This window comes from Lepidochelys kempii, chromosome 7 (genome assembly GCF_965140265.1).
Source record: "Lepidochelys kempii isolate rLepKem1 chromosome 7, rLepKem1.hap2, whole genome shotgun sequence".
Classification (NCBI taxonomy): Eukaryota; Metazoa; Chordata; order Testudines; family Cheloniidae; genus Lepidochelys; species Lepidochelys kempii.
Window position 1 is genome coordinate 9,722,243 of NC_133262.1, and position 17,148 is coordinate 9,739,390.

Consider the following 17,148-nt stretch of genomic DNA (forward strand, 5'->3'; position numbering starts at 1 on the left):
TGGGGAGCAAAGACGAGTTTTCCCCCAGCCATCATCTGTGCTTCCTCTTACCTGGCTTCTCTTGTTCTCTGGCTCTGCATAGGGGTCCCAGGAAAAGACTCTGTTCTAGACACACAGTGAGAAACAGCAGCTGTTCTACAACTCATGCTAGGCCTGGGGAAGAGCTTGCACACGAGCTCCCTCCAGAGCCGTGTATAAAGGCGATGTCATCACACCACTGTGAGATATAGGAAGTGCCAATAACCAGAATCAAAACAAGAATGCTGACTCTTCACAAAGTACTGCCCAAAGCACAGAGCAAACAAACTAAAACGCCAGCCATTTTTAATTCCTGCTAGCTGCTTTCAAGTCACAGTCCCCGTAGCTGTTAGGGTTGCAACAACAGGAGAGAGGAATATTTCAGAGAGAAGTGTGGTTGTCTATTAAGTTGACAATGTTCCTTCAATGAATCCTCAGGACAGTTTTGCAAGGTAGGTATTAGTGCTATTTGCCAGAAAGGGAAACTGAGGCAGGGCTGTTAAGTGACTCGTCCTAGGCCGCAGATGGATTTGACGTCGGAGCCAGGATGAGGATCCTGGAGTCCCTGTTTCTTAGACTGCCAGAGAGACTAAAACTTTAACTGAGCTTCAACCTGCCGAAGTTGTGTGCACGTAACCCAGAATTAACCAAGTCATAGGGACAGGGCAGCTCTGTTTTGGTCCTGTCTTATAGAGAGCTGACATCGGAGAAGGTGATAGCTGGCTTTGACTTCCAGGGTATATTCAGGGTAACATTCTGGTGCCCCTTGAAAGAGGTTGCCAATCATTTGGCATGGGTGCAAATAAGTATAAAATGTCCTATAAAGCAGAGCTCTCAGGCATTTCTTTCCCCTTCCCCCCCTCTCTGCACCAAATGTTTTATAGTCTTTGTGAGCCTATATAGATCCTGGGGTCTGGCAAGTGAGGCTGCAGATTGTAACAGCAGCCACAGGAGTGCAGCTGGCCTTTACACTCTGCTTTATAGGAGGGAAACTCTCTGGTTCCATAAGGGGGGGAGAGTATGATCTTTTGATGCTTAATGGAACTAGAACAGGTTTGGTGTGGTGGGAGGGGAAGAATTCCAAGGTCATATTGGTCTATTAATTGTTTTCCAAATGCAAGTTAAGTCTTAAAGTTTTTGGCTGAATCACCTGGCTTTTCACAAGGTAATTAGTGAGGAGGGAACAAGATACAGATGCAGGGCAATCTAGTTCAACTTAAAAAATAAACTTAACATCAATCTGAGGTGTACTGGAGCACAGAGAGCCATAAACATTGTTCTCAGCTATGTAGCGATCTCTTATTAAGGCTGCAGATGGATTTGGTGTTAGAACCACGATGAGAGGGGTCCCTGTTTCTTAGCCTACCCTCAGCTGCTGGGGCTTGACTCCAGACTTAACTGAAGTCCACATTGAATAACGCCTGTGTATCTAACCCTGCCCTAAGAAGCAAATGGCTCAGATCTGCAGAATGCAAGGGGCAAGGTCTAAAAACTTAACATATATCAAAAAGAATTAGAACCGAGATACCTTTTGAATGATTGCAAGGATGTTTTAAAATGATTTGTGTCTCCTCCTCCTGTTCCTTCTCTCTCCTTTCTATAGACATGTCCATCCGGAATTCTGCCATGTCTTGCAATTAAGGCCCTGGGCTGGGACTCAGCAGCTTGGGGCTCAGTTCCTGGCTTATCCCAGATTCCTTTCTGATTTTGGGCAAGTACCTTAGAATGGAGTTCTGAATCTCTCTGGGCATGTCTACACTTATCGGGGATTGAAGCTGCGGTGATCGATGCACCCGGGGTTGATTTAGCGGGTCTAAATTGTCCGCAGATCGACTCCACCGGAACAAGAAGCATAAGGTAAGTCAACGGGAGAGACACCCAACATGGTGCAGACACCGCAGTAAGTCGACCTAAGCTATATCGACTCCAGCTACTTGAATAACACAGCTGGAGTTGCGTAACTTTGGTCAATTTACCCCCATAGTGTAGACAAGGCCTTAGTCTCAGATTTTCATCTGTAATCTGAGAATAATAATACACCCTTTGTCTATTTAGATGGTAAGTTCTTCAGGGCCGGGATAGTCTCTTCCTAGGTGTATGTACGCTGCCTAGCACAATAGGGCCCTGATCTCAGTTGGAGCCTCCAGATACTACTGCAATACCAATAATTAATAATAATAAAGCAGCTTCTTAAGGTTATCAAATGACCCTGATCTTGGCTCTGCCTGATTTCCACAGTTTCCTCATGCATAATTTTTATATGTGCCTTGGCTTCCAGTCATTTCTTACTCAAAAGGAAAAATATTTAGCTCTTTAGTAAGAAAATACATTTTTCTGGCCCGACTAGGCAATCAAGGTGAAGCATCAAAGGTTAATTTCTTTCCACCTGGAATACGTAAGGAGCAAGTTGTATTTGACTTTACTGTGCCATGATAAACTTTGTGTAGGAAAACTTTTATAAAGATAAAATACATTTTCCATGACTTAAACCTTTGTGGATCAGTGCTATACTATGGGCAATTAGATTTAACATCTCTGGAAGCTCTGAAGGCATTTTAAAGGAATCAGTCTTTTGCTCCAACTCTAACTCTCAAAGAGACTGAGACATTTTTGGAATGAGTTTTGATCGACTTGTAGGAAAATGTATATAACTAAGAATTGGATTTATTCCTCTGGAATATTATGGATTATTTTTGATGTTGGAATTACACAAGTGTGCAGAGCTGCATACAATTGGCTTGATGTAGCTAAAAATATACCTTCTGCTTTCCAACTGGATGTTTCCAGTTTTCTCTCTCATATAATGACTTTATGGGTATTATGGGTTATAAACTATACAAAACTCTGAATTTTGTATTAAAAATGAGGGTTTGGAAATGGATTAATTGTTGGTTATTATATTTTTGAAAAGATTAATCTTGATGCGTGTCCCTGATTTTAAGCTCTACCGAAATGAAATATTTAGAAAACTTGTTTTAAAAACCGTAGCTAGATGTAAACTAGGAAATGATTGAGCAGGTCATAAAATAAGATAGTGAGAGAAGAAATTGAAAACTACAAGGGTTAGTGAATAGTACATATCGACAGAATAAGACATGGCTTTGCAAATTCTTCTCCAGCATATAGCATTACACATTTGCCTCCAGTATAGCAGAAAAGGGTGGATATTATACCACCAAGAGAATTCCTGGAAAATTAAAGATCACTTGCCATTTTTATTACTGGATAATAACAATTGATTTACATATGATATTACATACATTTGCACATGTAAACACTCCTATCGATCGATCTATCTAAATGTGTTTGTGTGTGTGTATATTTAGTAGAGCTGGCCAAAACTTATTTAACTATTTTTTTTTTTTGTCAAAATGTGGTGTTTTGGCAAAGGTGAAATATTTTGCAGAGGCATGTTGATTTTGACAAAGTTTTTGACAAGAAAGTTCCTGAGGTTCAGGGTGGACTGTCCAGTCACTTCCAGAGAGGGGGAGACCAGAAGAGAAAACCTGACATTTTAAATCTGAAAAACAGATATTTTGATACAAGTGCATTTTGTGAAAACATTGGAAAGGTTTTGTTTCCATTCTAGTGCAGAAATAAAACAAATTTCAAAACCTGTAATTGTCATTCTCCAGCCAGCTATAATATTTAGAGTGTGTGTGTGTGTGTATAATTACTTTATTAACTGATAAGGAATACTAAAACTTTGGGGAGATAGATGATACCCATTTACTGGAATAAAGATGAACAAAGGATGTTCCTGTAACTTAGCTGGGCACTTATTACATAGCTACAGCAGATACAGTATAAAATAGAAGCATTAGCAGTACATTTAAGCCAGGGAGTTGTAAATACTGTGCCAGATGAAACATATATTTTAACACTATAAAACTAAATTCTCAGCTGTCTTCTTACGCCTTTCTCTGTGCTCTGTCTTTTCTAAACAGGACATGTCACTTCAGTTGTATAATTTTATCATATTTATATTAGACTTAAATCTTGTCCTTTCTCAACTGTGCTGTGCTAATGGAAGCCATTCATGCTTTTTATACAGTTGATCTCATAAAATCTTCTCTCTTCTTTGCTGTTATTTTTATTTCATAGAAAAACATGGCAAAGCTGGCAATATACATTGTGTATACAGTTTAATGACACTGATGATCATTTCCTTGTGCACTCATATGATTCTTTTTCCTTTTGTGCCATGTTCGTTTTAGTATAATGCTGTCTGGGAATGAACATAACTATGTTTCAGTTGCAAGATTGTCTAAGACAGAAGCATAGTTTTTCAATATTATTTTGTCATTTACCACATTCTGTTCTGGCATGCCTTCCCTACAATGTCTGTGAACATCTTTTTTTTTTTCTCCTTTCAGTTCTATAAGGAGGCAGCATGATCCACTGGGTAGTGAACTGGACTGGAAGTCAAAAGAAAAGGGTTCTATTCCCAGGCCTGGTGCCTGTGCAAATCACAATGACATCTGTGCCTCAGTTTCCCCATCTGTAAAATTGGGATAATAATGGATGCTCAAGCATTTTGAGATTGAGATGAATTCTGATGCATACATCCTAAATTATGTCCCCATTTCCCCCCAATCTATCCCATTGACTTTAGAGGGGAGGCAGAATTTGATCTCTAGATTTCGGAATTATTACCACCCTCATTTTAAAGTGGATATCAGACACCAACTGATGTTTCTGGAGAAGAAAGCCCTTTATTAAGGGAGCTGATGCACCACAGGCATTGCTCTTTACATTATGCCTTGACCCAGGGCATAGAGGAGCTACCATAAGGGCCAGGAAGGGCTCTGTGTACACTCAATCCTTGGCATCATTGCTCGGGTTGCATGTTATATTGATGGTGCTTATGATGTAGGCACGTGCCCATTAGGAGTTGGCCTCGGTCCACAACTCATTTTATATAGGCCATGGAACACAGATCAGATGCCAATGTTTCTTACTCACACACAATATTTAGAAAATCCAGGTCAATATGGGGTTCGTTATTTTTTGCCTGTACTTGTTAGGCTGTACAATTTATATGCTGTATGCTAAAAGAGTGTGTAGTTTCTCAGTAGAAATCTTATTTAAAAACAACAACACAGGAATGATATAATAATAATTAATAGTAATTTATCTATATTACAGCAGTGCCTGAGGATCCTAATCAGAGTCACACCACCAATTTACAGTTTGAAAGACATTGGTCATCCTGGTTGACCTGAGATAGTGTCAAAAGGTAAAAATCAGCCCCGGAGCTCTCAGAAGCTGGAGGATAATGAAGGGGGCTAATGCAGCCTGCTCTCCTCTTTATACCTGGCCATCTTCTTGGGTTGAGGACACTGGTCCTGGGTTCCTCTCTTGCACATCTTGAGGGATTCAGATTGCCATGGAGAAGCAGACACCAGGCCTGTGGTCACAGAATTTAGTTGCAGTGCAAAGCCTGGATTTCCATTATCGTTATTATTTATTTTATTGTTTAACGTTTATATTGCAGCAGCAGTGAGAGACCACACTGTTCTAGGACCTGTAAAACATACAGTGAATGGCAATCTCTGCCTTTAAAGTGATTACAGCCTCATTCATGTTGTGCCCTATGAGCCTTCTGTGAAGTGCAAGGCCATTTTCTCTCGGGTGGAGTGGGGGAGAGGAGGATGCAGAGGAATCTTCATGAGGAGACTCTCGGAAAGTTTGCAGTGGACGTTATCCTTTTCTGTAGGAGGGGAACAAGTGGCTCGTTGTGATTGGCTCTCTTCTCCACCCAATCTGTCAGTGTTTTGTGGATTAAAAATAAAGTTGCTGAAGAAAGGCAGAGTATCAGGGAGATGTTCCCATTTACAAAATGGTGATATTTTATTCCTTGTCTTAAAGAGTTGAGGTTTCACACATTGCAGAGCTGACATTCACTTTGGCAGCACAGCTGATTCTGACAGCATGGACCAATGATGCAGCCCAAATGCCTCCCACTTGAGTGAGTAGGCCTTTCTCTGAGGTAAACCAAAAATGCAGCTCAGAATTGCTTTGAGTACCTGTGCTTAACCTGTCTGAACACTGTCTGTCTAAGTCTGAATCTGATGAATGGATTTTGTCTGACTTGTGAAAGTCAGGTATGTGTGGGAATAAGATGGATCTCTAAATAGAAAAGCTAATTTCTGGAATATTTCAGGGGGAAAATTATTCTAGCCCACTTGCTCTGCTGTCTGATCTCAATGTGCTAAATAGTTCCTCTGTGTCATGAAAATGCAGTATGCTGTATTTTGCAATTAACCGTTTTATGAGGGAAGACATGAGCTGTTAGTCCTTTCGGTCATTAAGGTAACATAAGGATGAAGAACATTTTCCAGGGTGTCTTAGTTCATGCTGTAGGGCACAAAAATATCCATCTGCATTATAAAACAAGAAACCAAATAGCATGCCCCCATAACCATTAGGTGAGGAGACACTTCTGTACTATTTAAAAGATCATCATCGATTGCTGCAGTGGTTCTCAACCTTTTCCATGTGGTGAACCCATGTAACAGCCGAAAGAAGTGTTGGGAGACCTGTCCCATCTAGTCATTGTTGTGGTTGTGACTCTCCTGGTCCTGTTCTTGCCATTTCTCCACTACCCCTATGGATTCCGATATGAAGAAAAGCTGGCTTTGAAAGGTAATAGGAAATATGGGCCCAATTCTACAAAGCCTTAGTCAAATAAACCCTGATCTTGCTAGGTGTTGCACATGGACAGACCTCTTTGCTCCTGATGAATCTGACTGAGGCCAACTGTGAAAGGTCCTCCTCTATGCATCACGTTGCAGTGTCAGGGTCATGAGTAGCCTTCCTTACCCTTTCACATATGTGCATTGAAATCAATGAAACTATTTGCACTAATAAGGAAAGGACAACTAATGTGAATAAGGGTTTGACAGATGCAGACCTCTGTGTCCTGTTCTCCACACTGAAAATTTACTCCCCAGTAGGACATCTGGCACAGGCTAGACCATTTGGAAACCCACATTTCAATCCTTAAACTGGCTAAAGTTGAGAAAAGCTTGACATTGTATGGCACATAATACAACAAAGTGTGAACAGGCCTCTTCTACTCCAGCCCCCCAGCTCAACAAGAAGCACAGAAATCAGGTACAGTTGAGTCTAATGCACCTGTTCCCAAATACAGTCTATTTTTATTACAATAAAAAGTGCTGAATTTGCAAAGGAGACTATATGGCCTTAAAATATTTATAAGAAGAGTATTACAGTCTAACATTTTTATGTACAGTCTTTTTTACTAGAAAAGAAATACACAAGTAGTTGTTACATCTTTTCAAATCTCTTGTAAATTTCAGGGTTGATGCTCCCATGGTATAAATCAAGGTATGTCTATATTGTAATCCCAGGTGGTATCTGTATTGCCATGGGGTGTGATTGCAGCTCGAGTCAACATACCCAAGTTAGCTTTTGCTGGAGTGGAACCATGGGTAATTATTTGTGGAACTAGCCCGAGCTGAAGCATGTGCTACCAGAGTGTCACTGCTCTGGGATCTGAGCTAGCTAGATTAAAGCTAGCTAGGATATGTCTATTTGAGTTGCAGTCACGCCCCCTGTAGCGCAGACATACTGTCCATTATAGCTGCACTGCTTTCAATGGAACTATGTTGATTTGTACCCGATGAGGATCTGATCTTGTACGCTTTCCATGAGGATGCCTCTTTTGGCCCCTATAGGCACTATATTTCTTCCGTACTGAAATCAGTGAGCTTGCTTGGAAATCTGTGAATGCACAAAGAAGGCAAATGCTGCCACAGAGCAGGCCAGCTTCAGTATGTAAACCTCCCACATGAACGAGCAACTTTTGTATTTTCCTTTTTGCTCAATGTGCAGATTCTCCGCCCCTTGGTAGCTGAATTTCCATCCTTTTGTTGTCACACATGTAATGTACAATGTTCATTTCATTTTTATTAATCAGACCCATTATCAGAAAAGAAAAATACAGAGAGTGTTACAGATTGTAGTAAGTGCCTCCAAGTTGGATACTGTCATTTTTTATCTTTTATGCATTTTTTAATCTTTTGTGCACTCATGTCTGTTTTCCCACACTGTTATTGCTTACAATATTCTGCTCTTTACAAAAAATCAGACAAACAAAAGTTGGGAAAAAACATTACTGGCTATCCGTAGGAAAATTCTCCTCTAGAAGTGTGCATTCAATTTCTATTAATGCTAATTAGAATTAAGGAGTTCTTTCCTATAACTAATGAACAATAGGCATAACCTGATATTATATAATGGTAGGCACACATATTAATACACTGTTGAATTGCAGTACCCTGTTAAAATGCATCCTCTTCAAAATTCACTGGAGATTTTTTAGAGACCTTTATTGTAATTACATCTAGCATGGTTTCTAACTCACTTAATTTTCTTTTCTGCCTAAACTGAGCATATAAGTGTATTTTAAGAGATTGTATAAATACATTTTTAATTATAAAATGATGTTATCGCATACATTATTAATAATACCCAACAATGTGTAATACATATTTTTGTAATAATCCATTAGGAAGAAGACTTAATATATATCATTCCTAAAAGAATATCCTAATTTGTCTTATGTCTGTGGATGGAGGGAAATCCATGTTGAATGCAATGGAGAGCTTTATAAAAGAGTGAGACTGACCCTGAGCAAAGCAATTAGTACAGCTGGTATTTAGGAATTTTGTTTTCATCTGTTGCAAGGTAGGAAACAGGGTTTCATTCTTTATTGGCTTCAGTGATTTGTGAAATCATACAAACAAAATTTTCATTGGTAATGCTATACAGTTCTTCCAAAGGGACATCAGAGAAAACACACAGCCCTGGTTAGCAAACACTCCAATTATTTTAAAAAATTGTATATCCTTTTTACTGTGTCAGTTTCCATTCAGATAGTTTATGGGAATTCTGTCAATTGTTTCCTATTAGTGATAACAGACTTCAGAAATCTCCAAGGCAAGTTCCAGACATTCACTGGTTTCGTGACAGGATTCAAAAATGCTGCAATCAATGTCACACTCACAGTTGCAGTCATTGTTGGAGTGGTTTTCACTGGAGGTATGGTGATATCTATAGGATGGACAGCACATATTTATCAACCAATTTTCACAGGTATTAGGCAGCATTATAAGAAAGTCCCAAAATTGGCAGAACAAGCAGGCCAGGATAAGTGATGCACATTCATCTAAGAAAAAAGAAAAAGAGTGAGATACAGGAAAGAGAGAGGGCTTGATTCACTATCGTAGTACTCCAAATTTAGGCAGCTGTGGAGACACAGAAGTCATTTAAATAAGACACAGAAGTCAGAGATCACTGCAAGCTAAGCTTAAAATATAATTTTGAAAAATTACAGCAGTAAAACATATTACATAAAATGATGTCCTGTGTTGTTTGGTCTGGACCTCACCATGCTTTGGATGAAAGTATTCCATATGAGTGAAACTTACCTTTGTACAGAGGATGTAAGTAGTGCTGATGCCCTGGGCTGGCCCTCTGCATAGGCGTCAATTTCACTCAGTGAGGATACTCTCCATTGTACTACATTATTACATAAATGTATCTCTAGTGTGATGCCAGTAATTCCACTCAAACACAGCATCTGCCATAGGCTATAGAATAGATTTTATTTTTCAGATAGGAATTTGTAATTCAATGTAGAAATCCGCAGTCCCATTCTTGCACCCTTTATGCGGGCAAAACTTCCAGTGGGGATTTTGCCTGCATGTAAAGATTTGAGGATTGCACTCTTGCTGTTGAAATAATATTTTTATGGGCTGTCAGCCCATCAAAGCATTTTAGGGCCTGATCTAATGCTCACTAAAGCCAACAGGAAGAGTTCCACTGACTTCAGTGAGAGTTGGATCAAGCCCTTAAAGTCTACTAAAGTTGTTATTAGTTGTTCAGATGGAAAGGGTCAGTTAGGATGCATATGATGCTGTATAGCCGAATCACAGAATTAGACATGGCAGATGTATGAGGATTTAGATGAATTTATGGGTGAGAGCAGAACTCACTTGTGGAGTGGTGTAAAACAGCACAGATTAATCACATGCTTCTAGTCTGATTTTTATAAGGAGTCTGATTTAATAGATTCGCAGATTCTAACACCAGAAGGGACCATTGTGATCACCTAGTCTTACCTCCTGTATAAAAGAGACCATAGAACTTCCCCAGAATAATTCCTAGAGCAGATCTTTTGGAAAAACATACAGTTTTGAGTTAACAATTGTCAGTGATGCAGACTCCAGTACAACCCTTGGCAAGTACTTCCAATGGCTAATTACGCTTACTGTAAACAAAGTATGTCTTATTTCCAGTCTGAGTTTTTCTAGCTTCAACTTCCAGTGAAGTTCAGTGAATGCTAGCTTGCAACACTTACCAAAAAGGGGGTGGAAAAGGAACAGTACAGAGTAGAGTTAACACATTGCAGTTTGGTATTCTACGCTCTGCCCAGGGTCACAGTTCACCCTCTCTCTTAAATAGGCTTTTCACCTTCTAATTCACATGCTTGTTAATTTTTAAAAGGGGAAAAATGTGGAAAAAGAGTATCAACTTGGAAAGGTACATTTTAAAGGGAAGTCGTTTTCTTTCCAGCATTGTGTAAGGGAGTCACTCTTACATATCAGCAAGCATCAGCCCCAGAAGGACCAGTTCATGACTAGAGTAATTGTCCTGTAATGTTGCAGGTGCTTTGGCAGCCACTTCATATTTACAGTATATATAACATGCCCCAGAAGGTTGCCTTAATGTGCTCACCCAGGCTTTGATTTCCCCGTGCTCGGCCTCTACAATTAGAGCCAGATTTTCCAAACAGCTCAGCTCCCATTTGTTAGTGTTGAAGCAAGATAAGGTGTTCAGAGGCAAATCTGAACTATTTGGAAATTGGCGGAGATGCAGTTTGAAGTGTGGTGGATTCTGCCAATGATTTGCCCTTCCTGTGCATTCACTTATTTCAGAAACCATAACATGACCTTTTCCCTTGGTCGTTCAGCTTTTTGTTTCTCTTTCTCTGTTGGTTGTTATTCCTAAGCTATACTTGTGGTGATATCATGTCAGAAGCCACACTTTACTGCACCTTGTAATGCCTATCAACAAAGGTTTTTGTCTTCCTTTTTTTCCCCCAGAAGGATCAACACCATTAATTATCAGGGCCCAAATCTTTTCAACTGTTGTTTTTGTTTTTTTTAAATTTTTTTAAAGGAAAATATGTTTCAATAGTGAGAATTGTTTTCACTGGGACTTTCAGGAAAAAATATTGGATATTATCACATTTCTTGCTCTAGTATGACAAACTATCAGGCATCTTATTCAGCTGCATTTGTTCAGTTGTGGCATGAGATATATCATGTAACATAATGCAAGATGACCAATGAAATTAACTGAGAAGTTCACAGCCAGACACTTTCCAGAAGAATTTTTTTAAAACTTCCTTGATGATAAAAAAAAAAATCACTCCAACTTCTTTATTTTTTAAAAAAAGTCTATTCAGCATGTAGAATAAAGAATAAATAGCATGTGATTGAAATTCTTTCCGTAAGTAGCATAGCATTGGCAATGTTATCAATTTTAATACTTATTTCAATATGTCAAGATCTATTTAAGTTCAGACAAGCACAACTAACTTCCCAGTCAGTTCTGTAGAATGAGAATGACTAGATTTTGGTAATACTTAGTAAATTCATGCTTATATTTTTTTCTGAGTAAATGAACTGAAATAATTAGAAAATTGAAACATTTTATAAGGTGACACTGCTGCATTTAATTGTATGAAATTTACAGTGTAGAAAATGTAATCATTCTATCCACTAGTCCATGGTGTAATTAAGACTATTCTTTTTAGGTATCTTATATTTATGAAATTTCCCCCTTGCACCTTGATAAGATATATCAAATTCAAAATAATACAGCAATTAGGGATCTTTTCAGCTTTTTCTAAAATAAAAAAAAATAAGATCTGTTTTCTAATAACACAGATTTTCCTGAATTTATTAACCTGAGTGGTGCTCACATAATCTTATGAGAATAGATAATAGTTCTTAAGGGTCTACCGAGGAAAGGGACCGCACAAAAAGCACAAGACTTTAAAAATAAAGTAATGTTTCAGCACAAAGTCTGTGATGTGCAGTAAAGATGCTTTTAAATTCCCATCAGAGCACACACCATGAACTGTGCTAATGGATGTAACGCATCTTGCAAAATCTGCATGTGTGAGGCTTTTTTGTCCTGTGTTAAGTGGTAATGTATATAAATAATAGATATTAGCAATTAAGCATCCATTCCTATGCATTCATTCATATATTTGAAAATAAATTAGCCACAAACTGCACAAAAGAAGATGCAATCTCCTGTTTTCTCTTCTGTTTTTCCTGCTCCTTTTGAAAGGCATTGCATTTATCTCAGTGAGAACAATGACCTCAGCTCTCAGTTTCTACATTATTAGATTAATTACCACAAAATAACTATTTTTAATAGTGTTCCGGGTCTGCCTTTGCTCTACATTTTCTTGCTCTTCGTGGCTTGTGGGTGTCAATCCATCTTTAATTCATACTGCTGAGTCTCGGTATGGGCCTGATTCAAATCTCATTGAAGTCATGGGTGTCTTCTCCATGGATCAGACTCTCCTAGAGCAGTTTCTGCAAAGTGAGCCAAATTCTTCTCTCAGTTATAGCCAGGTAACACAGCTGGCTTCACTGGCTTTAGGGTTTTTCCATGGCTGTATCAGAGAATAGGATTTGGCCATATGTGTGCCTAACAATCAGCTACAATAACTAGTCAGAATAGATTGAACGAAGTGTTCAGTGACAAACACAAATCTTGAGTTTCCTTGATTTTCTTGGCTTACGTCCAATTCTTAACGTTCTTAATTGAGCACAGATTGTTTTCGTTAATTTCCTTTGCTTTTCGTTTTTTAACTGTGTGAAATCTGTTATTTACTTCACATATGTACCACTCCTGTGTACCAGTAACAATTTATGAGACCAATCCTGTCATCACTACACAGGTAAAACACCCATTTGTGTTGGAACTGCTGGATCAGTCCCCCTTAATGGAATAACTACTTCACCTCTTTAAAGAAGATTGAATGCACTCTGATATCACTAGAAGTATATGAAGCACTACAATTATTACAGAATCAGTGATACAATATATCGTAATGGCTCCTTTGGAGCATTGTGGTTTATTGTGTTGATCTGTACTTAGTAGTTCTTAATTCAAGGATCATTAACATGATATAGCTGACATGTTTCAGCTATATTGAATAAAATCCTCTCCAATGCTTTATTATAAAATGCCCACATAAGGAAATTTAGTCTACGGAACAAGAGCATCACAGATATTTCATTGGGATGTATCATGTCTATGAGAATATTTAGGGCTAGAACCTCAGCTGCTGTAAATCAGTGTAACTTCGTTGACTTCAGTGTAGTTATGCTGGTTCACACAAGATGTAGTCTGTACTAAGTTACAGAACCTGGGTGTTCTGCTTTGGTGCATGGATACATGGTGGATAGTGAAATTCTTATGAAAACCAAAGATTGTGTCAGCACATTAATGACTTGTGTAATAATGAACGAGAAAGAAATAACTTGTTTTGATTATGTAAAAGAAAAACAACCCCAAATAATAGCCACATGCAAATTTTGGATTAGCAGCCAAATACATTTCCTTTTAGAAAGTGCAAACATTTCTTTGGGTCAGGGGTGTTCTCACAAAGTATGCAAAAGCCATGTAAGTTCTGTATTTTAACAGCCTTATACAGCATTTTGCTTTCAAGTTGGTAGAAAACAAATGTTTAAAAACCCTAGTCATGTGACGTACTGATATAACATTAGTATTTTGCATATATGGGGTCATATTGGCTAGCAGAGGCAGGCCAGAATCGAAAGCCTCAAGGCCATGCTTCACCTAGGTTCAGTAGCACATGCCTAAATTTAAGCACCTTGAAGTCAGTGGTGTTACTACCATGCTTAAAGTTAGGCAAATGTTTAAGTACCTTGTCGTATCAGGGCTTAAAAGCAGCATAAACAGGATGCTGTATTCTGCATCAGTAGGGGCAGAATACGAAAAGGCCTCTTCAGTGTGGTCCTCTGTGAGTCTTTGCAGCAGGCTGATAGAGGCAGGATTAGGACTGGGTGGGGTAAAGGTAGATTTGTGGGTAATAGACTCCCAACTATATGGATCCAGCAGGCAAGCCACTGTGCATAAGGGGTCGTCCGTGCTCATAGGCGCTGCTGCAGAAGCAATAACAATGCCATTCTGCTGCCTTGGGAGAAGGAGTCTGTTCTTCCAATGCCTACTAACCATCCTTATGCAAAGACTATTTCCTAAGATCCATGCACAGGTAGGGTGACCAGACAGCAAATGTGAAAAAATCGGGACGGGGGTGGGGTGTAATAGGAGCCTATATAAGAAAAAGACCCCAAAATCAGGACCTCTGGTCAGCCTATGCACAAGCACAGACATGTCCCCACTGGACTTAAATTCTTGTATTGTGGCCCACCAATAAGAACCCTCATGTCATGGCCACTTTAAAGCAATCTTCTTTAGATTCCCAACTCCAGCGTAAACCATCTCTAGGACATCTCATGGTTGCTTAGTTTAGATTCTTGAACTTCCTGTCCAATGTTTAAGCAGGTGTTTCAACTGAAATAGGGCATTCTTTAAACAGATATTATTTAGAAATCTGCTTACACTTAATCTGTTTTGCAAAACATACCATCACTGTCTCTCTGATGAACTGATGCATCATTTTCAATATAGGTGAATTGTGTCCTGCACTTCTCAAGGGAAGATAATGATGATGTACTAGAGTCTGACAATTTCTTCTCATTTTTGGTGTCCTTGGATGGAGCGTCTATGATGCTGAATTCCGACACTGAACTCATAATACCTTTCATAGGTTTCTTGTCTTTATGTTTTTCACTTGTAAGCTGGTTATCTGGGGGAAGGAAATAAAAGGTCTACATGTAGTACTAAGCCAGTGGACCAAAGGAACAACATTTTCAGAATTTCCCACTGTGGGAATCCTATAAACCCTTGTTTATAAACCCTTACTTACTTGTAAACCCTTACTTGTTTATAAACCCTGACTCCCCAGCCGTGGCCTTACTCATCATAGTTGTCCCAATGACTTAAATGGGACTATTTGCCTGAGATAAGTATATTCAAAAAGGAAGGGTTTGCAGGCTTACAGTTAAAGATATTCTCCTACACCCAGAGAATTCAGTGGAAAAACTACCATCGACTTCAATGGGGCATGATCAAACGAGGCTAAACAGCAGAGACTTTAATTCAAATAGAACCAAATTGGAGTGGCATGCTAGCCATTGCTGCTATAATTCTTGGTCGTAGACTAGGAGGCAAAAAAGTTATCTTACTATTTTTCAGTTGCATCACTGTTTTTTTTAGACTGGCAGCCAGCTACATGATGTACAACTGCATGTAGGTGGTACCTGTGTGCAGGTGGGACAGCATGGATCACAACCCAGGGTTGTGAGTTCAATCCTTGAGGGGGCCATTTAGGGGTCTGGGGCAAAAATTGGGGATTGATCCTGCTTTGAGCAGGGGGTTGGACTAGATGACCTCCTGAGGTCCCTTCCAACCCTGATATCCTATGATTCTATGATTGTTCTTTCGCAATGGCTCACAATTTTGTTGCCAAGAGAGCCAGATGGTCTCTGATTAGGACCCTTACACCTTGTTTCAGGACTTCGTTTTCATTTGCACTGTTGGCCTTGGATGTCCTAGTTATAGTGACTAAAAGATAGTTTGATTCACATGCTATAGTAATGTGAGAGATGCAGCTTAAAAACCAGGGGGGAAATTATGACTTTCCAAATAGATCTTAATTTTAAGGACCAATTAGGGAATGGTTTAAGAGAATTTTGAGCTCAGTCTAACCTTGAGGAATCTCTCAAGCACTAGTAAACATGCTCTCCAAAGTGACCGAGAGGCCAAGAAACATAACTAATAGCCAGTCTCACTGGTACTGGGATGATATAACCTCATCAACTCTTATCTCCAGTTGATTAACACTGGCACCTCACATCACACAGAGCCTTACTTTTTATCTAACCTAAATCTCATGATATGCTTCCTCTTAAGCTATATACAGAAAATCAATCTTTACAAACAGCTCAGTTTTGCAAACATTTAATTCTAAGAAGAGCCGTAAAGGTTTTCAAGAAGCGGGGCTGCCTTCTGTGGCAAGGACCCAGCAAGAGATCATGCATATCATTTCCCCCCCACATACTTTTGCTCCATACTGTATAATAAAGAGCAGCTAAGAAAAAGGTTGATAGCTAGAGAAACCTTGATGATTATAGAGATTGCAGTAGCTATTTACTTACAGAATTAATTAACAATCGGTTTAAATTATCACACATAGTCAGACTGCATGTAATTTAAATTGCCTGTACACAAAGTAATTGGCAGAGACCAAAAAGTTGGCTAGAGGTTAGTGAAGTATAAGAACACGGAGAGAATATACAGTTGAAGTACGGGGCTGTATATTTTACTTTTTAACTTTGAGCCATTTTTTAAAGAGTTCTTTTTTTAAAAGAAGACAAGGGATGCTACGAAGAAATGCTGGAGTGAAAATCCCTCCTGTGTCCACGTAGGCTTCTAAGGGAACAGAGCTATTGTTAGTAAAACTATTTTTATTATCACTAGGGGGTGCATGCTCCACAGCTTCTGTAGCTCCTGGCTTCCCTTCATTCCCCCCACCAAGTTTCCCGTATGCCACCTTCCCATCCCCCTCCATTTCAGGAACTTCCTGCAACTCCCTCCCATCGCCTCTCTGCCAGAGTTTCCATGTGCCCCTCATTGCCCCCTCCTGACATACCCAGGATCCCCTATTCTTCTCCCCATACCAGCTGCTCTGTGTGTACCCCATTCCCACTTCCCTCCATGCCATGGGCTCTATGTGCCCCCCTTTCCCCATACCATGTTTCCCCAATCTCCCTCCCCTCAGAGATTCTTTGTTCCCCTCATTCTCTCCTTCACCCGTTCCCGCGTCCCCCATTTTCCCCCATGACTTCATGTTAACCCCCATTCCCCTCTTTTCTGCTGTGCATCCCATTCCATCATGCTAGGCATCATAGAAACACAGAACAAAAA

General features: G+C 39.4%; 1 protein-coding gene across 1 annotated transcript in view; it reads right to left on the reverse strand.

The window, feature by feature from the left end:
• Window positions 1–8,954: 8,954 nt before the first annotated feature.
• Window positions 8,955–17,148, reverse strand: part of MDFIC2 (MyoD family inhibitor domain containing 2) — a 53,370-nt gene continuing 45,176 nt past the window's right edge. The window contains exons 3-4 of the mRNA XM_073354735.1: window positions 14,747–14,968; window positions 8,955–9,214 (exon numbers count right to left, since the gene is read on the reverse strand). Of these exons, the coding sequence (XP_073210836.1) occupies window positions 8,955–9,214; window positions 14,747–14,968 (482 nt within the window). The remainder of the gene's footprint in view (window positions 9,215–14,746; window positions 14,969–17,148) is intronic.